The sequence below is a fragment of the Cyclopterus lumpus genome, chromosome 12, assembly GCF_009769545.1.
Source record: "Cyclopterus lumpus isolate fCycLum1 chromosome 12, fCycLum1.pri, whole genome shotgun sequence".
NCBI lineage: Eukaryota > Metazoa > Chordata > Actinopteri > Perciformes > Cyclopteridae > Cyclopterus > Cyclopterus lumpus.
The window spans coordinates 4088527-4111897 of NC_046977.1; the positions used below are offsets into that span (position 1 = coordinate 4088527).

Genomic DNA, 23371 nt, shown 5'->3' on the forward strand with positions numbered 1-23371 from the left:
CGTTAGCTCGGTTAACTGCGCCATTTTACATAGTCGTCCTGCTGCTTTCATGTTTTTATAACCCCATCAGAACGATGTTTGAGATCCTGAAATCATGTTCTTGGCCAGTTATCTATCATCCCCTCCGAGAATAACACATGAGAAGCAAAACGCGTCTTCTCGGACTAGCTAGCTAGGTTAGCAGCTAACTACAGTTAGGCTAGCTAACCTAGCTAGTTACCGTTGGCCATTTTTGTCCCGGAGAACCATTATATCTGATTATTTTAACCAGAGGTTTAGTTCGCTACAACACCCGGCGGCCGGTGGACACCTCGGTTTTTAATCTCATGTATTTACAACAACAAAAAAAGACAGACTTTTAAAAGTTTAGTGTGGAAGGTAATTAACACAGTTCATGGTGACGACAGGTAATTTACCGTCTTCTTCAGTAAAGGACCCGGCGTCCGCTGGCAACTACGAGCCAATCAGAAGCTCAGGTTGAAACTGAAAGTTTGGAGCATGCGCATTGTCATATTCTCACTCGGGGCGTTGTGAGCCTCTGGCAACTAATTACAACACTTTTTGTTTAAACTAATAAAATCACCCACTTTTTTAAAACTATCAAGCATTCAATTCAGAATTATTTACAATTTTAAGTGATGGGAGGTAACCGAGTAGTTGAATATTTAAATTGTTTCACATGACCACACATAATCTATTTCATAGCTCGTTACAAGATTTAAAATGCAAAACATTATGAAACAATACACAAACTGCGATGTAGAGTTACAGGTTAAGATGAGACTTAATCCCTTCTGTACTTGGCCATTTTACATAACTTTGCATACATTTGATGGTAATACTTCTGTACTTTTATTTAGGTAAACATTTGAACAGTGTATTTCTTCGCTGTGGTTTTGTTATTGTTAGTTAAGTAAATGTTTTTTGAGTACTCCCTCCTCCACTGAGGAGTGTTAACACAGGTTAGGGCAATGTCATTCAGCTCCGGGCACCATTGTGCTCATATACAGTCTCAAAGAATGTCTGCTGGCTCTTGATCTTGTTGGGCCTCTTTTTTAAAAAAAAAAAGAAAGAAAAGATTGTGCATCCAATCAAAAACACAGGAGACACAAAAGAGGCCGAGGGGAGTCTGCCGTGTGAGGGCAGACGTAAAAGGGATGCAGCTGACGGTTACATAATGGCCTGTGGGAACATACATATATATATATATATATATATATATATATATATCAAGAGGATTGATGTGAAACCAATAAGGCTGGAACCAAAAACGTGAAAGAGCCATCTAAGATACTCCACAGGTAACAATACAAGTTGGCATACAATCATAACAGGCTTCAACCTCATACCTCTTCGTATTGGAGATGTCAGCGGGTGACCCAGTTTGAATACAATCACACAGTGTGTCCCCATATGAATAGAGATAACGCTTCATGTGTGGCACGGAGAGTAATACATGCAGGTAACAAGAGGGGTTACAGTTCTTTAATGGCTAAATAAATTACACATGTCCCCAGTGGGTATATCTTGTACACGAGGAACACAATGCAGCTACAGAGCGTAGAATGACTTTGAATGAATTACAGAAGCGCAATAATATGGCGATCTCCTCCAGGCAAGAATGCATAAATGTGTACTTTACTATGAATATAATTTGACTTGACAAGGTAAACAAAGTTCTTCTTTGACGCAGCTGAGACGGATTTAAACGCCGTGTTTGTATAGTTCAGAGTCACACCCCTTAATTTAGATCTGTTCACATTGAGCTGTCAAACTGATTTTACAGTATTTTAAAACTGCATTGTGTGCAAGTTATGTCTATCATGCTTATTCAATGTAGAACTGCATACATGGCGACATATTGTCGTTGTTTTTAAAACTGCCAGATAATTGGCAAATGTAACTCTTAAAATACGGAAAACATCTGCTGAGTCACAATATTTTCCAACATGTCGGGAAAAGATTAGTTTCTATATTTCAATCTTTTTTTGTAAAATCCAGACGCCGAGACAAAAACAAAACTAGTAAAAGTAGAAGTTCACGACTCATGAGGCCCGTCTTAAAATAATTATCAACTGGACATTGAAAGAGGATTTTTTCTTGAGTCTACTCGCATATATTGTTGGTTACTCCTAGTGTGCATATTGAGTAAAAAGATGATTATTGGAAAAGATCGTACAATAAATCAGTCCAACGACCCAAAATCAGCAAAAGGCTGTCATGCAGCAAAACGTTTTTTTTTTAGTTTGAAATGAGAGGGTTTCGTGTTTCTCGGCGAGCCGCAGAAATACCACGAGTATCCCAGACGGGAAACTCCCCATCGTACTTCGTGCAAATCTCTCGGAGTCTCCGAGCCGCTATGTGCCGTCGTTCTGGGGAAGGTTGATGCTCCCGGTGGGAAGAGCGGAGAAGGCGAACGGGTCGATGACACCGTTCAGGGACACTTTGGGGATCTGTGGGAGAAAAACACGGTGATTATCCTGAAAATAACAAACTATTCCTTTAAGCTTGGTGCTTGGATCATTCAGACTAAATCCCTGCGAGAGAGTTGTTGATCTCCTCTCCTTGAATTGTTATGCACACACTTGTACTTGTTTTTTTTTACATCAAAGGACCAGCTATTTTAGAACCAAGTGATGATTCAAACTGGAGAGTTTCGTGCACGTATGTATCTAGAAAGGGCTGCAACTATCTAACTAAATGAAATCCCTCACAACCCTCTGTGTTTGATAGACAGCTGAGGTGGAGGAGAGGCTCATCAAAACAGAGTAAGAACCGCCCGATTATTAATAATGTGTTTTCCAAGACAAATCACAAGCATCTGGACAAACAGTTGGGAAGCAATCCGAGCCCTTCCATCCCAAAATGAGTTTATGAAAGTCTTTATTTTTACCTGAGCGTCACCGGTCCAACAGAAGAACGACGACTGTATTGATCCACTTTCAGGAGGAAATTGTGATCCGAAGCCGACGTTGTCCACATCTGTGCAGCCGGCCGCCATCGCCTGCGCCATCCCCGGACCGAGGTCTCCGCCCGTCGTGCTCGCACGGGGCCGGACGAATAGAACGTTTGCGGTTCCTCTGGAGCACGAAGGTCCCAGAAGAGGCCCGGCGTCCGGCTCGCCACCCTCTCTTTTCTCGTACATGCAGCTGCCGGATGAGCGGGTCGCGTGTGAGGAATGTGTCGATGTGTGATGGTGGAACTGCTGCCACGCCGACGGGCTCTGAAGCTGCTGGGAACCGGTTAGTGTGTATTGCACAGTTTGGTTGGAGCCGCGGCCGCTGCTATGGAAACCGTCGGTGTGTTGAACAGATGGAGGCCGAGAGCGTTGCGTCCCTGCAGCGGGGCAGGATTGTGTTGACGCCGTCTGGTTGCCACAGCGGTGAGAGCTGCTGCTGCTGCTGCCCGGAGGCCACGGTGAAGAGGAGTGTCCCCGCGGAGCGTTGCGACACCGCTTGTGTGCCACCGAGTAACCGGCGGCACCGAGAGCGTCTCCGAACGGAGCCTGCTCCACGTCTCCATTCGGAGCGTGCTCTACATCTCCGAACGGAGCCTGCTCCACGTCTCCATTCGGAGCGTGCTCTACATCTCCGAACGGAGCCTGCTCCACGTCTCCATTCGGAGCGTGCTCTACATCTCCGAACGGAGCCTGCTCCACGTCTCCGTTTGGAGCGTGCTCTACATCTCCGAACGGAGCCTGCTCCACGTCTCCATTCGGAGCGTGCTCTACATCTCCGAACGGAGCCTGCTCCACGTCTCCATTCGGAGCGTGCTCTACATCTCCGAACGGAGCCTGCTCCACGTCTCCGTTTGGAGCGTGCTCTACATCTCCGAACGGAGCCTGCTCTGCAAAGACAGACGTGGCGTTCGTCGTTTGCCGCCACGCGTCGTTTGAAAACACAGTCCCGGGATGCTGTCCTTGGATGGATAACTTGTTAACGTGAAGTGAACCCTGCGCTGTCTCTCTCCTCAGAGCCTCCTCCACGTAGGAGAACACGTCGTTGGCCAAGATGTGATTTAGTTCGCTCGATACGTCGTCCCTCTCGTCACTCAGCCTGGCGAGGGTGCTCTCCCAGTCCCTCAGCTCTGTCTCCTCAACGTCGAGACCCTCTAGCCCTCCATCCACTATATCCTCCAAGATCTGCTGCAAAGAGTCAATCATGGACTCCGATGTGAGGTCCCCCGTGATGGACCTCGAGCCCCGGGTCTGGCTCGGCACGCTGAGCACAGCGTGGCTGTCCAGGAAGGCCTGCTCCAAGGTCGACTGGGGTCGCTCTAAATCCGGGTCCTCTATTTGGGTGAAGATCGGGAGCTGGGCACTGGGTTCCTGCGGCTGGCTGTAAACAGAGTGGTCTTGCCGGTGAAGGGATCCCAGGAGGGAGGCGGGGTTCTCTGTCGCGGGCTCCGCGGTACCCGGAGAGCCGGAGCCAGGAAGACCGGGGATGGGTTCAAGAGCCACGTCGTACAGGACTCCTTCGCCCGTGGCGAGGTTGAACGGGAGCTGCTGTCTTCTCTGGTGCAAGTGTTCCTCTCCTTCTTCGTTTCTGCAAAAAAAAATACATTAATGCTGCAAATCACCGTACTTTCAAATCCTTAAATCGGGGGTTGTATGTTTGTTTTTTTCAGAAGAAAAGATCACAATGAAATCGGAGTTTCTTTCCTGCATTTGTACATTTGTAATGAACTAAATTCTCCTGCTCTTCAGAATAATAGCAAGCTGGCGAAGCGTCAACTGCTCCATTTTTAATACGCCGACCTTAATTCAAATCATGTTTCCCCTCGAATGACTTTATCACAACATATTATAGGCGGTGAGAGAAGAAGCCGGCGCTTACGTGAGGGATTTCTGGCGAGCGATGATGAAGTCGGGTCTCCCTCCCTTGAAGACGATCCGGGCGTTGGCCTGAACCCACAACCAGCGCCCCACTTTGGTCAGCAGCCTGAAGAACGTGAAGCCGCTGTCTCCGGTCTTGATCACTGCGGGGCGGTGACGGCAGTCAGGTTAACGGCAGCACTGAGAGGTGGAAAGAGCGCGGCGCCGGTGTGTGTTTGCAGGGGTAACTCACTGCGGAGGTGGTTGTCAGCGCAGTACATCATGTCGGCGGCGTGGATGAACTGATAGCCAGAGCCTGTCGTGAGCAACTCTATCTCTGTGTATCCTAACACCTGCTTCCCCCTGCGAAGACACACACAGGCTGTTACAGCAGCTGTTCCTGCTAAGCATTAAACACATTATCTTATATTAAGAAGTTGACCACAGGTGCTCACCTGGTGTCTATGCCCAGGGGAGCAAAGTCCATCCTGTGTTTCGTCTGGAAGATGAGGGTCTTAGTCCGGATCGCCATGATGGAGGGAGGCTGCAGAGGAGTGGCGATGGCAAACAGAGCCAGCTGAGGAGGAAATGTGCTCCCCTGCAAATGCAGGTACTTCAGACGCCCGTTGAAGTTCAGAGCCTGGAGGTGGAGGAGACCGAGGTTACATCCATGCTGCTCCATCACTTTGGGAGTACTCGGTAGTAGTACTCAGTACTCAGTATTTTAACTAAAGTAAACAAAGCAATACTACTCGGTAGAGTATTAGGACCAAGTGCATAAAGGTAAAATATGAGGAGGAATATTTTTATTGTATTTTGCCTTTATTCTCAAATGTTCAGCGTTTATTATCAACACCATGTCTATATTCTCGAATGCAAAATAAGTTAAAAAAATCGTCCTCCTTCAGAATCATAAATTATGATATTATTGGATGATCATTTTTGATGCATTAATGTATTCACCACTTTCACGTTGCAGCTGGTAAATTTAATTTGTCCAACGTTTGGTTAACATTATACCTTTCAAACGTTAGCATGTTAGCATTTAGCTAAAAGCAATGAAGCTGTTTTTCCGGCGGGTTTGAAAAGCATGTTTCCTTGAAAAAGATTCACAAAATGTGTCATATAGTCATAACTTTTCAACCATCCTCGAATGGCTCACGTGGGACGAACGCCTCCATCAGAAAAAGCAACCAAGTCGAGGTTTAAAATCGTGACATTTCGTAAAGTTTTGCCCCACGAGCAGGACGTTTTATAGGCACAGGAAAACAAGGTAACACGCCCCCCCCCCCCCTCCCCCGCTGCTCGTGGGTTAACGGACGCTTTGACGTCGTTACCAGGAATCCGGAGGTGTTGTCCAGGAGGCAGCGGAGGCGACAGCAGAAGCTTCTGTCCAGGAAAGAGGAGTTCTCCGGGGGGACGTACTGAGGCAGCGAGCTCACGGAGCGGCTCCAAGCTTTACTGCTCGACTGGCCACCTGCAGAGAAGGAACATCTCAAACTCGTGTGTTTCTGCGCCGTATCAGATCAATTTTGTTCGATCGAAACCTGAAGATATTCAGTTATAATATTCTCCGAGCTGTGGGGAAAACAATATCTACGTAATGGACATATTTAGTCTGGCTTTAATGTAGTGTTCTATAATGTTATGGGTTTTAGTATTATTGTTTATTATTACATGTTTTTTTTATGTGGTTCTATGCAATTTCTATTTTATTTTTGCTCTAATTTATTTTCTTTTTTTAATCTTTTAACATGATCAATTTATTTAGTGTTGTATTTTATTCATTCTATTATTTTTCTTAACTTTATTTGGTGGTGCATCGATTTGTTTGAAAGGCGCTATTCAAATAAAACTTTATTGATCGAGACAAAGAAAAAAAGAAAAAGAAAATCCGTTGAACCGACAAAGTGGAAGTCGGGAATGTGTTCAATCGAAATAGTTGTGTTCTAATATCATCTTATCGATTGATAAGAACATGTGTTATATATATTTGACAGGTAGATATTGACGAGTTGAAGTCGCACCTTGTGCTCTCACGTCCGAGTGCGAGTCGCTGGGTTTGAGGGCGAAGTGGAGCTGACATCTGAACATCTCTCTGTCCTCCGTGTGAATGAGATCATGCACACTCTGGTGGAGCACATCGGACTGGAGAGAGAGGGGAGGAGTTTACGTTACTACAAGTACTACAAGAAGGAGTTTACGTTACTACAAGAAGGAGTTTATGTTACTACAAGTACTACAATAAGGAGTTTACGTTACTACAATAAGGAGTTTACGTTACTACAAGTACTACAAGAAGGAGTTTACGTTACTACAAGAAGGAGTTTATGTTACTACAAGTACTACAATAAGGAGTTTACGTTACTACAATAAGGAGTTTACGTTACTACAAGTACTACAAGAAGGAGTTTACGTTACTACAAGAAGGAGTTTATGTTACTACAAGTACTACAATAAGGAGTTTACGTTACTACAATAAGGAGTTTACGTTACTACAAGTACTACAATAAGGAGTTTACGTTACAAGAAGGAGTTTACGTTACTACAAGTACTACAATAAGGAGTTTACGTTACTACAAGAAGGAGTTTACGTTACTACAAGCACTACAAGAAGGAGTTTACGTTACAAGAAGGAGTTTACGTTACTACAAGTACTACAAGAAGGAGTTTACGTTACAAGAAGGAGTTTACGTTACTACAAGCACTACAAGGAGTTTACGTTACAAGAAGGAGTTTACGTTACTACAAGCACTACAAGAAGGAGTTTACGTTACTACAAGAAGGAGTTTACGTTACTACAAGCACTACAAGAAGGAGTTTACGTTACAAGAAGGAGTTTACGTTACTACAAGCACTACAAGAAGGAGTTTACGTTACAAGAAGGAGTTTACGTTACTACAAGTACTACAAGAAGGAGTTTACGTTACTACAAGCACTACAAGAAGGAGTTTACTTTACTACTAGAAGGAGTTAACGTTACTACAAGTACTACAAGAAGGAGTTTACGTTACTACAAGAAGGAGTTTACGTTACTACAAGTACTACAAGAAGGAGTTAACGTTACTACAAGTACTACAAGAAGGAGTTTACGTTACTACAAGAAGGAGTTTACGTTACTACAAGTACTACAAGAAGGAGTTTACCGTACTACAAGTATTTACGTTACTACAAGTACTACAAGAAGGAGTTTACATACTACAAGTACAATTAGAGGTACTTTACTTCTGTGTTATGCTTCTTTAAACACCTACGCCACCACATTTCAGTATATACTAGTACTTATTACTCCACATCTATAATTGGAATCATAATCAGGTTTACGCCAAGTGCTCAACAAAAAACAAAAACAGCAAATGTTCAACAATCATAGATGCAAAAAAAAGATGTTGAGAATAAACAATGTGAGAAATATATTCAAAATAAGGGAGTAAGGGAGCTGTAAAATGTTTAAAAACAGAAGTAGTGTTAAACTGAATGAAATGTAACACTGACACTTACATTTGTCTGTTAATACTTCTGTACTTTTACTTAAGTAATGTGTTTAACACAGGACTTGTAATAGAGTATTCTTAAACAACAGTACTGTCACTTAAAGTTACTAAAAGGAACTTTCATGTTGTGTTGGTTCTGGCGCCCCCTGTGGACTAACGTGGTAGTGTCCCTTTAGAAAACCTCTCGTTTTACTGCAGCAGGGTCTGACAGTCTGCCCCTCTCAGTCCTGGTTCTGGTTCTGGTTCCCCCAGTAGCCTTAAGACCATCTTCTCCTTGATGGTCTGTTTACTGGTGGAGGTCATATAGAGGACCATGGACTAAACTGAGACTGGTTCAGGACCAGTTAAAAGTTCCTTTAAGCTATCTGAATACTTCCTTCATCACTGGTACAAAGACAGATGTTAACACTGTGTTTAACCTGATGGAAGCCCAGGAAGTCCTGGATGGTCGGGGACGTGTAGAAGATCGTTCCGTCAGTCGTGACGACCAACACAAACCCATTTAAAGCCTGCAGGAATAACAGAAATCCAAAATGAATACACGGCTACTTTACGCTTGTAATGTGTGTTTGGTTCTGTACCTGGAGAAGGAGTTCCCCCTCTGAGAAGCTCACTCCATCCAGAGACACCGACTGTTCCTTTCGGCCGTTTGCAGACGCGAGAGGAGCCGACCTCACATGCTTCTGCAGCGATGCTGAAGCACAGAAAAGAAAAGTGGCAATATGTCATTCATACAACCAAAACTATAGACTGAGAGGGTAAAGACATGATGCAAGTCTTGAGATTTCTACACCAAAAAACATATTTCTAAAACTATTGTTTTATATTCATAAAATATTAATTTCATTATATATATTTTTATATTTATCCTAAAAATATAGGGATATAATATTATATATATATATATATATATATATATATAATATGTAATCCCTATAAAATATTGGGATACAATACTTCATATTTATAGATCCAAAAAAAACATTGTCTTTCTTTTATAAACAAGCCAACACAACATGTAACGTAGAGCAATTATCAAGCGTTAAATATGAATATCTGCTACCAGAGGTAAGCGAATATTACCTGATAAGATACCTGGAAACTGGCATAATATCTTTAAGCACTGAAACTTCATCAAAGTTCAACTCTTCACTTCTTTTCTGTTGAACCTGCATTCTTTAAAGTTTCCTACAAGTGAACTCCTAACCCCTAACCCTCCGTTATGTCCCGTCCGTTGACACAAATGAGCAAGTGAGTATTAAATCAGGAGAAAATCTGCTTCCTTTCTGCTTCCTTTAATGCATCAACTTTCATTTCCAGCCCCCTGAAACTCTATTAAAGTAATAATGTGTCCAATGACGCAGCAGCAGTGTTGTGTGTCAAAGCCTCGTCCGGTCCATGACTCGGCAGATTTATCTCGCAGGAAAAATACCGTTAATGACGCCGCTGACCTCGCTGCAACCTCGTTACCCCCACCCCCCCTACACATACACACACACACACTCCCCCCCTTGAGGAAGCAGACATCATCGCGATCATCCAGCTCTACAGAAACTCCCCGCGGTTTCCGACTTCCTGTGCGGTGCAGACTCTGGAGTCTGTTACTACGGCGACAGGGGTTCACCGTGGTGACGGCAGAAGCATCAACCTGGGACCCGTTCAAGGGAACAACAGATGAGTTTGTGCTTAACCTTCCTGCACTCTCTCACACACACACACACACACACGCACACACAAACCTTTTACTAGTAAAAGTACAAAAGTTTCAGCATTGACATGAACTTAAAAACAATACGCTGAGACGTCCACTTCTTCTACACTTCTATACTGGATGAACATCAAAGCAGAGGAGGAGATAAAGGCGATCACATGATCACATGATCACATGATGCAGATGCAGATTCTACTTTCATCCGACGGGAGCCTCTCCCTCGCCCTTCACCTGCCGGCTCCCTCTCTTTCTGTTTCCGACTCCCCTTAACTTCCCCCCCCCCCACCCACACACACACACACACACACACACCGTCTCTGCTCCATCAACAGCAGCGATCTGCGATAGCAGAGCAAAGAGAGGCACAAAGAGAGAGAGAGAGACTGCTGGGATCATTGGGTGGAACATCTGTGGCCACGATGGCACCGGTTACTGTGTCATTTTGGTTTGTTTAAAAATAAAAAATAAAAGTATATTTAGGTTGAAACAGCTGGTGGGAGCATCTTGGTTTGCTTTGGGGGTAAAAATAAAATATCGTTCAAACTGTGCACACGAATATTTGAAGTATGACTCCACGTAAAGGCTAGTGGTCATACTTTGTCCCCCAGCTTTTAATTAAGTGGTCATAGAACGATGGCGATGAGGCATTAAATCAGGCTACTAAAAAAACTGGATTATTTTTTTTTATTTATTTTTTTATGTATCGTTTGAGTCTTCCAAATGTATGGAAATGCAATAATACAATAATAATTCTAGAGAACATGACAGAAATAAAAACAATAAGCTGACGCAGGGTGGCCAAACATACACAAGCGCAGCTGTCGTTATTCTATATCCATCCCATAAATCGAGAACGTGTGTCGGTCCGTCTGTCGGTACGTTCCCCGTCTTCCTGTCTGCGTCCTTCAGCCTCACGACCCATTGGTTCCTATTGAAGATTTACGTCTTCAGAACATGTCTCATACATGTAAAAGGATAAATAATGTGCTCGTTTTTATTTTGTTGGGCACTGATCCAGATTTGGTGTCAAAATAAACTGCAGTGTGTTGGTGGTGATGCTCATTGAGATGTTTTGAGTGGGAGACGAGATATCTTCCATCACCGGACTTGTGCTTTAAACATCTTTTGGTAAACAACCAGAAAGAAAAGACACTGGAATTAAGACAATAATGTAAAGTGTGTGAAAAGCTCGACCTTTCAGTCAGCTGTCGGAAACTCAACACTGATTCAAGGTGTCGGGTTCCCTCAACACCCAGAACACTCGGAGCTCGGCCACTAAAAGATGTCCGCCGCTGCGTGTTTCCTCACCTGACACCTCGATTCCTCACCTGACACCTCCATTCCTCACCTGACACCTCGATTCCTCACACACTCGTGAGGTGTTCACACGCATTACTGAAGTAGAAGAACCACTCTGTGAAAGTACTCCACAGAGTCCTGCTTTTGAAAATTGTACTTTTCTACTATAATATATTCTATTAGATTATTATTACTCATCCTTTAACTTAAAAGTTGGATTCTACTGTTGTAGGTGGAGCTTATTTTAATATATTAACCACTAATGAACTATTCCTTCTGTGAACTTTTGCACATTTTTGCACAGAACTCCTCCTAAAAACTGCACAGCTTGTTATTAATTCTGATATATTGTCAATATCTGTTATAGTATTTGTATCATACTTTTATAGTATTCTTCTTATATTATATATTTTGATTTTTTGCAACAATTGCTTTTATTTTAAATCCAATTATTATTACAAGGAAAAGCAGAAAACCTTTAATTTAAGAAGGCGATTGCGTGACATTTGTTTATATGAACAATTACAAAACAATTATCCAAAATATTTGCCAGTTAATTTCCTGTCAACCGACTAATCATTTGTTTTTAATGCAAAAATTATTGATTTATATTAGTATCTAAAGCTTTCAGGAGTAAAATGTACAACAATTCACTAATGAAGTGTAGTAGAGTGAATACACAATATCAAATGTGTACTGAAGTATAGTAAATGAGTATATATATATATATATATATATATATATATATATATATATATTACATTTCAATATCATATGCAATATAACTTTTTACTACTTTTCAATATTATTGACAATATCCCTCTCAATATCAAGCTCAAAATTACTTTTTTATTTTAGTTTCTACGAGGCCCTGCTGTCAGAATCACTTCTTATACAAACAATAAGTGTTATTCTATTGTTCCTATATGTTTATATTTTAGTTTATATGAGGCCCTGCTGTCAGAATCACTTCTTATACAAACAATAAGTGTTATTCTATTGTTCCTATATGTTTATATTTTAGTTTATATGAGGCCCTGCTGTCAGAATCACTTCTTATACAAAAACAATAAGTGTTATTCTATTGTTCCTATATGTTTATATTTTAGTTTCTATGAGGCCCTGCTGTCAGAATCACTTCTTATACAAACAATAATTGTTATTCTATTGTTCCTATATGTTTATATTTTAGTTTATATGAGGCCCTGCTGTCAGAATCACTTCTTATACAAATAACAAGTGTTATTCTATTGTTGCTACATGTTTATATTTGTATTCTATTGTTTTTTTGTTATGCTTCTGTTGTAAACTTTGATCAAACTCTTGCACAAGAATGTCCTTCGGGATTACCTAATATGGTTTAATTCGATCTAATTTGATCCAATATTATATGATATCATATTAATTGATCTCATATTAGAAGAGCTTCATTGTGTTACCACAGCGCTCCGAGGTGGAGGTCACTGACCGTTGAAGTAGCTCTTGGCCTTGAGGTATCCCACGCTGAGCCGCAGCACGGACAGCTTGTCCAGACGACCTCTGACCTCCTCGGAGAACGGCAGCAGGCCGGTGAGGCGCTCCAGCTCTCCGTTCAGACGGTCCCGGTGGCGTTTGGAGGGATTGGCCTTCGCCGCCGGCGGCTCGGCGCTGCAGAGGACACGCGAGACAAAGACGCTTTGTTGAGAGACGCTCGCTTGCTAAAACTTGTTCGCTCCGCTCGACGATCTACGACACGCGGTTGGAATGTACAGCTCGAGTTCAAGTGGGAGTTTTGAGGTTTTAACTTTTCACATCCTGTAACGAGCTCTCGTCTTCATTGGCCTTCAAACGACTTTAAAAACAACAACAACAACAACAACAACAACACGTCTGCTGAGAAACATTCCAGTTTGAGAGTTTGATGCTTCCCAAATAAACCGTTGGAAGCATCAAACGGAGACTCGGCTTCCTGGTTTTAGGAGGCTGAGTTTGTTATATTCATAAGAACATTCCCCCGGAAATATGAGATTTAACTGAGAGTTCATTATTGAAATGACGTCCACAAATAAATCAGTGGTGTAAAGTATCCATTCACTCAAGTACTGAACTGAGGTACTTTGTACTTTCCTGCCACTCTCGACTTATCTTTAGGTACTTTGTGAATTCATATTTTAAAATTAAAATGTACGAGCACAACTGAAAACAAATGAATTAGTCGATCGACTGAAAGGGAAATGGAAACTATCTCGATAATCAGTCCATGACTTCGGCTTCAGAGATGTGAACATTTGCAGCATTTAAGTCATAATAATAATAATCCTACTTTTTAATTTGCTTTAAAGTGTTTATTGAAGCAAAAACAGCAAATGTTTGATGGTTCCAGCTTCTCGAATGTAAGAATCTGCTTATTTTATGTTTTGGGAAAACAAGACATATTGAGTACTTTTCCACTGTTTTTAATACAAATGAATGGATTTACACACTGATACAAACTAATAGTGATCAATTATCAACTATAACATATTACTCATCTATAAAATGCAATTAATGTTAGTATCACTGAATCCTTTAAGTTGATATATTGCAATTCATCATGTCATAAAAACCCATCCAGGCGTCGTTAGTGTTTAGGACCACCAGAGTCAGCTGGGTTCACCCTCTTGGGATCATGAACGTCTGCACTAAACGTCATGGCAACCCCTCCAAAAGTAGTTGAGTTAGTTCATTGTGTGCTGACAGACATTGAAGATGGCGTGGCTAAACAGTACGCGACCAAAAATACAGAGTTACGTCACGACTCCGCGAGTTATTATTACTACAAATTACCCCAATGTAATTCCTCTGCCACGTGTCGGGACACGCAGAAGCTTTTCCCCCGACCAAACACAACAGAGATCTGAGGAAAGATGCAGGGAAGAGGAGAGACAGTATCGAAGGAAGGAATGAGGAAGAGGGAGAGTAAATGATCTTTTCAACAATAGTTAGTGTGCATATGTGTGCAGGAGTCTCGTGGCTGAAACAACTGTTTATTTTCACATATAACTGTGAATTTAAGGGAAGTTGGTGATTGATGGAAGAGTGGAAAGACTAATCAAAAATGTTTTTTGATGAGTTTATTATTGTTTCTGTTCAGTTTGAATTAAGTGCGATCAGCTAAAATGACTTTCTGTCAATGGAGCCTATAATCATGTGAATTAAGGGTTTATTTCCCCTCATCTCCTCTGAAATGTTCACCGTCCGACGTCAAATCAAATCATCAAATGGAGTTACGGAAGGACTCTATCAGATTTTTTTTTGGAGATAATATAGACGTCCTAAAAAGGAAAAGGCTCGTCAGGGAGCTCTGGAGTCGAGTCGAAGCTTTTCCGTGATCGACGTGATCGACTCGGACTCGGGCCGCCGGACTCGGGCCGCCGGCCTCGGGCGGCTCGGGTGTCTCGGACACAACGAGATATCAGGGCGTACGGCGTGAAGAAGACTTGATGGACCTACGGAGTCTTATTGGTCCAAATGTAAAGCAGCATGCTGTTTTTAACAGCGTCGTCAACCCTCCGTTGTTTTCAGAGTCGTAGGCGAGACTTCTGGACTTCCTTTGACTGGTGCAGGAAGTATTTAGATCCTGCACCTCATTATTAATACTACAATTAAAGAAAACGTCAGTTAGGATGCATTCAAAAATGTTACTTAACTAAAAGTAAGTGACACTTAAGTAACATGTGACATCTATTCATCATTAGATTATTATGATTCATGGGATACTGCAAAAGCAGGATTGTACTGTTTCAGTTGGTTGAGCTCAACTATTAACTAATGATTATTTTCATTATAGATTAATCTGCTGATTGTTTTCTCCTTGAATCAATAAATTGTTTGGTTTTCTACAAAAATAGTGAAAACATTGAGAAATGCCTTCACAATGTTTGTTTAGTCCAAAACCTCAACATTAATACTAACACATTAACATTATCACCAAAATATTACAATCATTTGAACAAATGTACATTTTAATGCCTTGAATCATTATCAAAATAGTTTTTGAAGTACTTTTCATGTACTTTTACGTGAGTTTTTACATTTTCTAGGGAAATAGTGTACTTTTAACATCACTGCATACATCTGACAGCTTTGTTTACTTTACAGATTGGTCATAACAAATATGAATCAACTGATGAATGATGACGTATTATTACAGTTCTAGTATATACGTGAATATAAATTAGCTGCACCCTTATCAGATGCATGTAGATGATGAACATAATGCATCAATTTAATCCACTATGTTTATATTATTCTAAAACGCTGCACAATGAGTACTCTTTAAAGTATTGTGATGCTGATACTTTTGTACTTTTACTTCAGAAAGACACTTTCGACGCAGTAACAGAGTATTTATAGTAGTATCACCTGCCCCACTCCCCCTTATCTCCCCCTGACGTCATTACCTTCGCGTGACCCTCCACTGCAGGTGAGCTGTCCATCTGTCCGATAAATCACTCATCACTGAAGTCAAACTACAAACAACAACCTGATGGTGCCTCGGTGGGGAAAAACTGGTGAATGCAAAGGATTGGTGGTATTACTACACCAACTACTACTATACTAGTACTAATCCTAATAATAATAACGCCGTGTTAATGGAGGTGTGACGTGCAGTGACTCGCATTAACCCCGCTCACTTTCACAGATCTCGGGTCTGTTTGTGACACAAAAACAAACATTAAAAACGGACCTTTTCTGAACGGGCTTCTTCCTCCTCTTCCCCGCGTACAGCCCGCTGTTCCCCGGCATGCTGGAGCTCGAGGTTCACCTCTAGCTGTCTTCTTAATGTTCCCTCGAATGTGCAAAACAAAAACAAAAGGGTTGTTTACATATTAAATATCCAGACACACCCCAGTATGTTCCTCTCCTGCCTGCAGGGTCCATTAAAAATAAAACAAATGAACGGGTTATTTAACTGGAACTCGGCTCATAGGACAAACAAAACGAAAATAAAACTCTAAATCCATGAAGTCTTTTTTTTGCTGCCACCATGTCGACCAGAAGCTGAAAAGTAACTTTCAAAAGGAAGTAGAGCGAGTGGCGCGTGCGCTCCGCTTCAGCCAATCAGATCCACTGTACCATCACAGCATCTGCCTCCCCATTTGTGATTGGTGTACAGCTTCTCCTTTATCCTCAGCTGTAAGGAATACACACTGCGCACATGTAAAAGCACTTCTCCCCCTTATATTCTCAGTTATTCGGAGGGGTGGAGGTCGTTTTACCTCCTTGTTGAACATAAAAGTGTCGGCAGCTCAACTTTCCATCGTTCTTCACACACTCCTGATGAATGTTGTGCAGCCTGTGACTCCATCCAGTGGCGGTTCAGGTCATCACAGGGTTATTGGAGGAGGGACTACACATGTTGTCCAATGCAATCAAACAAAGCAAAATTAATTAACATGACATAGAAAAAGATTGAAGTCAAATTAAAGCTGCAAGCAGCATTGTTGGGGCCCATTTTGGACCCAGGACTTGAGCTCTGAATACAATCCTAAATGTAAGCCTGTAACTAATGAATGTAAATATGCTGTACTGTCTGTAACATAACAGAATGTCAAAGGAGATGCATTACACATTAATAAAAACTCACCTACAAGCATGTAATAACAATCGCAATTGATAACATATAAGGTATATTACTACATACATATATATTCATATTTATATAGCAACAAAGCATTTGCAGTTGAGGTCATACAACAACAGAGCAAATGGTAAAAAATAAACATGTTCGAGGAAGAGTTTCATCCAAAATGTCAATTTTAAACTTAAAAAAAAAAATTCTTATCTAGCATAATATATCTTGATATAGACTTTCAAATATTTTTTGTTTGAATTTTTTTTCCTAATGCGTTTAGGATTAACATTTTAATATTTGTATTACTGAAGGTAGTCTGACCTTTCCTGTGTCGAGGTCAGCTGATCAGCTGTTCGCCTTCCTCATTAAGTGGATAAAAGCGAAATGTCATGCAATGTGATGCGGGCCTGCAACACCTTGATTAATTTATTACTTTATTAATATCAGCACAACGCCACCTTATCATCGGAGACCTCATTCCGTGATGACACCTTCTTGGAGCACGTGAGCCTGGGGCTCGGTGAGTCCCTCCCAGCGGCGTCTCTGTCCGCCTCTTCCCAGGGGAGAGGCGCTCTTCTGGGCTAAGCCTCCGGAGAAAGTCGCCCTCCTGGTCCAGATTTAAACAAATTAAAACAACCTTTCAAAGACCCCCTTTTTTTGTTTTTGAAATTGTGAAATTGATATAATGAAAAGGTTCATTTGGATTGGGTTTCAAACATAACCTCTATGCTCGGTGAAACGCAACGCTGGGGCTCCCCACCAGGGGGCGCCACTGAGCCATTTTGTCCGACCGTAGCCGGACAACCACATATCAGCTCGCTCAGGATGTTTTAAATGATGTATGCATGAGCCCAAGCTGGAAGATATATAATAATAATAATAATAAATAAACATTAGAATAACTTCATCGGTGCGCTAATAAAACAAAAAACATGAAACAAAACAAAGTGAAATACAACTAAACACAAGTAAATTAAACTTATTACACATTATACCTGTAATAACTCACCTCAAGATGGTGGTGGAAAGTAAATAAGTATCATTACTCAAATGGCCATTTTCTAGCTGCGAATCAAGTAAAGTAAAAGGACTTCAAATTTAAGATGACAGAAGTACATGAGGATGTTCGTGTCGTGTTTTAATCACCAAATATTACTAAAAATGCAGCATTTTTTAAAATAAAATTTGACAATACCTGACAATTCATCCACGATATTCAAAATAAAGAAAATCACATTCACTGCATGATCATTATTTCTTTTACCAATACAGGGAAACAACATAAATCATGATTTTGTTAAAATCAAAATGAATTCTTCAACAAAGGCCTTTACAGTTTATGGTCAAAGAGTAGAATACATTTATGTTTTCAGCTCACAGTATTTGGAGAAAATAGATTCCCTTGAATATTTGACTATTAGGAGGATGTGATTGACCCCCCCCCCCACCCGACCCCCCGAAAAAACTCAAAACACCAGAGTCTTTGGTTTTTCCCAGGGGAACTCCTCTCTGCCAAAGTGACCGTAGCAGGCGGTGGCCTGGTAGATCGGCCTCTTCAACCCCAGCTCTCTGGACAAAAGAAACAAAAAGTTTATATTAACGCTTATATTTACGTTAAAAAAATAATAATAAAACACTAAAAACAAGAGTTGTTTTTCTCAGTTGTGAAAAAAAGAGAAACGCGTACTTCACGATGACCCCGGGCCTCAGGTCGAAGTTCTTCTGCACTATTTGCAGCAGCTCGTCTTCGTCCCGGTTCGATGAGCCGTAGTGAAACACGGAGATGGAGAGCGGCCGGCTCACGCCGATGGCGTAGGAGATCTAAAAACCAGAACACAGGTCGTTATCGATCAGCTATCAGAAGATCTTCTGACTTCTGGTGAGATCGGATGTAAATCGTAGAAACTCAACACTTCCTGTCTAAAAAAAATAAAAGCCCTCTATCGATTTCCGTGGAAGGAAATCCTTTAATTTCCTGTCCAGGCTTTTATTGTGAAACGTTTGCAGGAAAACGGTCCAACACACAGCGCTCCAAATGCACTTGTACATTACTACAATATACCGTTTGGGACATTAACACCAAGAGCAAGAGGACGACACCACTTTAGAGGATCAATCCACAATATAATAATGATGTCGTCGTATTTATTAAAATCATTCGTGGCCAGTTTAGTTTGCAGCAAACGGCGCCGCCGAGGCTCTAACCCTCCTCACCTGAACGAGGACTCTCCGGCACAGTCCGGCTTTCACCAAAGACTTGGCGACCCAGCGTGCCGCGTACGCTCCGGACCGGTCCACTTTGGAGTAGTCTTTTCCGGAGAAAGCCCCTCCTCCGTGACCGCCCCATCCTCCGTATGTGTCCACGATGATTTTACGCCCCGTGAGTCCTGCATCGCTCTTAACGAACACCATCGAGAAAACGTCAAACTTCTGCTTGATGCATGGATGTATTTGTGTTACGTGTCCCCCCCCCCTTCCCCTTCTGTGGTTCAGTCCTCACTCACCTGTGGGCCGCCCTTAAGGAATTTCCCACTCGGCAGTAGATGGTAGATGGTCTTGTCGTCCAAGTACCTGGCGGGGATGATCACCTTCACCACCTTCTCCATCAGGTTGCGTCTGATCTCCTCCAGGGTGATGTCCGGGATGTGCTGCACCGAGATGACCACGGTGTGAACTCGCAGGGGCTCCATGGCCCCCGAGTTGTCTCTGTACTCCACTGTGACCTGCGGAGGAGAGGGAGCAGTTGCAGTAACTCTGGTTCTGAGAATGGAAGGAGGAAAAAGGAGGGCGAGCGAGCCGAGCGCCGGTTAACGCTTCTTTTCGCCTTTGTACGCTGTTGTAAAAGTCGTTGAAGACGTATTGAATCCGAATGGGGTCAGAGTCGGAGCTTTTAAAAAGACGGCTCACTTGTGATTTGGAGTCCGGTCGTATCCAAGGACACTCTCCGCTGAGCGACAGCTCTCGGATCCTGTAGTTGAGCTTGTGAGCCAGGAGGATGGTGAGGGGCATGCTCTCCTCGGTCTCATCGGTGGCGTAGCCAAACATCAAACCCTGAGGAGACGAGCGGACACACGTGGAGAAGAAAGTCTGAGACGCCATGTTAAAAGTGTCTCTTCAAATCTTGTAAAAGCAGTTTAAAAAAAATCTATCCACCACTTTGGTCCTCGCTGAAATACAGCATAATTTATAATAACTTTATTGTGATTTCTTTTAAACTTTTTATAAATGTACCTTTGTTCAAAACGTTGCTTTCCGACCAACACTAACGACATTTCTGCTTCCTAAGAAGTTGAATCTAAAGCGGGCAAAAGGATGAAGTCAAAAGTTCCTCCTGGTAACTAAAATATTAAGTTAAAAAAACAAACAATACAAGTAAAATTTTAAAAAAAGGGAGCGTTTTACAGCGTAACAAGTCTTTTTGGAATTGTTCAGCCTCATAGAGCTGCGAGCATGGCTGTGGACTCTTGTGAAGGAAATGTACAATCAGCTTCTGATACATTTATATTAAAAATAAAATGTTGAACCTGGTCTCCGGCCCCGATGTCCTCCTGGTCCCTGCCTTCAAACACACAGTCCGATATCTCCTCACACTGCGGCTCCAGCGCCACCAGCACGTTGCAGGTCTTATAGTCGAAACCTGCGGAGCACAGTTGGGACTCAAGTCAATCCTAAATCTAAGAGAGGAGTTATTAAATAAGAATCCCCCCCCACCTTCCACACACACCTTTTGAAGAGTCGTCGTAGCCGATCTTCTTGACGGTGTCTCGGACCACCGACTGGAGATCCACGATGGCCTTAGACGTCACTTCTCCAACCAGTAAAACCATTCCCGTCTTCGCCACACATTCTGTATCAAAACATCATGTTTTTTTATATTTAGTCTTTTTCAGAAAGATGTCCTTGTAACTGTTGCATTCTAACTGAATCTGAATATATATATATATATATATATATTCATAAATATATATATATATATATATATATATATATTCATATATATATTAATATATATATATATATATATATTTATATATTCATATATATATATTTTATATATATATATATATATATTTATTATTAATTAATTTATTATATATTTATTTTCTGCAAAATAAAATGTTAATTGTGAACTACTGTTTTGTGATTATTGTTAGTTGGATGCATCTGGATAAGCAGTTTAATCCTCCAAACGGGTTTAATTTTGATATCATGACACAGAACTCACCACAGGCCACCTTAGAGTCGGGGTCTTGACTCAGGTACGCATCGAGCACGGCATCACTGATCTGATCGCACATTTTATCTGAGAACACAAATCAGAAACGGAAAATAAATAAGTGAATACTCGTACTACTCTTCAGAACCTGCTGAATGTGATTTAATGATTCGTATGCAGAAGATAAATACATCTTTCATGACGTCGGGGGCAAAATACTTTCCACGGTTAAAAAGGTAATGAAGTACCGTCCTTAAGTACTTTTTTATTATTTCCGTTATATGCTCTTTTACTCTCCTATCCACTACAATTCAGAAGACAGTATTGTACATTTATTTGACAACATTAGCTAATCTGAATATTAAGATTATTAAGGATAAGCGGTATTGAAAATGGATGGATGGATGGAAATATATACTGTATTAACTGATTAACGATGAAGTATTATTATAAATCAAACTACTTAGCCGTATATATAAAGTAATTCAAATTTGCTGCACATTCATCTGCTGCAACATTAAAGTGACGAACACATTAATGCATCAATAATTATAATCCAGTATTATTATGTAAAATATTCTGGAATGGGCATAATGAGTACTTTACAAGAAGTACTCAGGACTTGTACTTAAGTAAAAGTAGCAACATTACACATTACAGTGTATTAATACTATGTTATCTCTTTTGTTTATATTGTTGAATAAAATGAATGACATTATTGTATTATAATCATTGCTTCATGACTTAAATGTTGCAGCTGGTAAATGTGGTGTTTATTTCAACTACTTTATATACTGTTTGGTAGTTTAATCTATAATAATAATTAAAGTAACTTAAAGCTGTTAAATAAACAGGAGTGGAGTAAAAGGGATGGTATTTTCTATAGTGGAATATATATATCTGGAAATACTAAAGTACCTCAACGTGGTACTTAGCCATGTGACAGTACTACCACAGTAGTTATAAATACAGTTAAACATGAACGCAGTACCGGAGTGTCCTTCTCCGACGGACTCCGACGTGAACAGGAAAGTCTTCCCACTCACACGCGCTCCGCTCGGGTTCATCTTCAGCTCGTCGGTCGGTGCTGGAAAACACGAATTTAACGTAATTAAACGGTTGCCGTCGCACTTCGGCAACTAACGTTAGACGGCCGAAAAGCCGATTTACGACAGGCGGATTAAACGGACAAGTATGGGGAACAACCGGTTTTCGTACACTGTAAATAAAAGTAATAATATTAATAGGCTAATGAATACACCACAGTTAAAGTACTCATCGCCCTATCGCCCTATATATGTGTTTTATTTTTAAATAAACGTCTGAAGAGCTGACGGGGGGCGTTTACAAGCGAGGGTCCTTCAGGCAGCAGCAGGGACAGCCTCAAGATGGCGTTGACGCACGACGTAAATATAAACATTTAATTAAATTAAATTATAACATATATATAATTTATATTATACTGATTACATTATAATATATATATATATATATTAAAATATATACATTTAGTAAAATAAACATTAAACAAAATATTACAGAAATATTACAGAAATATAAAAATACAATACAAAATAATGATTAAAGATAGTATAACTTTAATGATAACTCACCTCAATCACCTTAGATGTGGTAACATATTTTCAGTGGTGAAAGAAAACACAGTACCACGAAAAAAACACTAAAACACAAGTTGCATTCAAATTTAAAGTAAAAGTGCAAAAGTATTACCAATTAAAATATACTCAAAGTACCAAAAGTAAACATACTGATTGTGCACAATGGCGTAACTTCAGAATGCATACATAATTAAAGTCCAGTAATATAATATATGTGTTCATCACTTTAATGTTGAAGCCAGTAAAGTTGGAACTCATTTGAATGACTGCATTGGCTGTATAGTTTAATCTGTAATAATAATAAATAAATGAAATACATTTAGTGGAGTGAAAAGTAACAAAGAGCATTTGCTTGAATTTAGATACGAGTTTGAGATGAGAAGATAGCCCTGATCGCTATCTTTGATATTATGTCAGTTTTTGTTTGCAACATTATAGTATTATTTCTCATTTCAGAGTGAAATAATATTGTATTTCCCTCTTGTTACTTTGACAGATGTAGTAAATTGACATACTTTACAGATTAAAAGATACAATGTAAAGGGTTGCTGTTACTTGTACACAAACATAAACAATAGTCACAGAAACTGCTTCCCACAGAGCCGAGTGTACAACTGTGTGGC

At 40.9% G+C, this 23371-nt stretch overlaps 2 protein-coding genes across 5 annotated transcripts; both read right to left on the reverse strand.

The window, feature by feature from the left end:
• Positions 1 to 1471: 1471 nt before the first annotated feature.
• Positions 1472 to 16374, reverse strand: LOC117740926 (aryl hydrocarbon receptor-like). Of its 3 annotated transcripts, none has more exons than XM_034547592.1 (12): positions 16026 to 16374; positions 12786 to 12964; positions 8889 to 9001; positions 8727 to 8816; positions 6841 to 6961; positions 6151 to 6290; positions 5269 to 5453; positions 5067 to 5176; positions 4836 to 4977; positions 3781 to 4544; positions 2894 to 3732; positions 1472 to 2453 (listed from the first exon to the last, which is right to left on the reverse strand). In XM_034547592.1, exons 1-12 carry the CDS (start codon positions 16082 to 16084, stop codon positions 2358 to 2360), a joined length of 2838 nt encoding a protein of 945 aa, XP_034403483.1. In that variant the 5' UTR covers positions 16085 to 16374; the 3' UTR covers positions 1472 to 2357. The 3 variants fall into 3 exon arrangements, with proteins under 3 accessions (XP_034403483.1, XP_034403481.1, XP_034403480.1); XM_034547590.1 differs by having other exon boundaries at positions 2894 to 3505; positions 3554 to 4544; XM_034547589.1 differs by having other exon boundaries at positions 2894 to 4544.
• Positions 16375 to 18033: 1659 nt separating this feature from the next.
• On the reverse strand, positions 18034 to 22480 carry mat2al (methionine adenosyltransferase II, alpha-like). 2 transcript variants are annotated; one of them, XM_034547595.1, is made up of 9 exons: positions 22176 to 22480; positions 21139 to 21216; positions 20638 to 20760; positions 20438 to 20550; positions 19821 to 19964; positions 19418 to 19636; positions 19128 to 19310; positions 18601 to 18734; positions 18034 to 18482 (listed from the first exon to the last, which is right to left on the reverse strand). In XM_034547595.1, exons 2-9 carry the CDS (start codon positions 21209 to 21211, stop codon positions 18380 to 18382), a joined length of 1092 nt encoding a protein of 363 aa, XP_034403486.1. In that variant the 5' UTR covers positions 21212 to 21216; positions 22176 to 22480; the 3' UTR covers positions 18034 to 18379. The 2 variants fall into 2 exon arrangements, with proteins under 2 accessions (XP_034403486.1, XP_034403485.1); XM_034547594.1 differs by having other exon boundaries at positions 22121 to 22479.
• Positions 22481 to 23371: the final 891 nt, after the last annotated feature.

Coding starts and splice junctions, on each gene's coding strand:
- mat2al (XM_034547594.1), bottom strand. CDS start 22,196: ATGAACCCGAGCGGAGCGCGTGTGAGTGGGAAGACTTTCCTGTTCACG. Junction 20,761..21,138: donor CGACTCTAAGGTGGCCTGTG/GTGAGTTCTGTG, acceptor GTTTTGATACAG/AATGTGTGGCGAAGACGGGA. Junction 20,551..20,637: donor CTACGACGACTCTTCAAAAG/GTGTGTGTGGAA, acceptor TGTGCTCCGCAG/GTTTCGACTATAAGACCTGC.
- LOC117740926 (XM_034547589.1), bottom strand. CDS start 16,084: ATGCCGGGGAACAGCGGGCTGTACGCGGGGAAGAGGAGGAAGAAGCCC. Junction 5,454..6,150: donor ACAACACCTCCGGATTCCTG/GTAACGACGTCA, acceptor CTCCACCTCCAG/GCTCTGAACTTCAACGGGCG. Junction 4,545..4,835: donor GCTCGCCAGAAATCCCTCAC/GTAAGCGCCGGC, acceptor TTTTTTTTGCAG/AAACGAAGAAGGAGAGGAAC.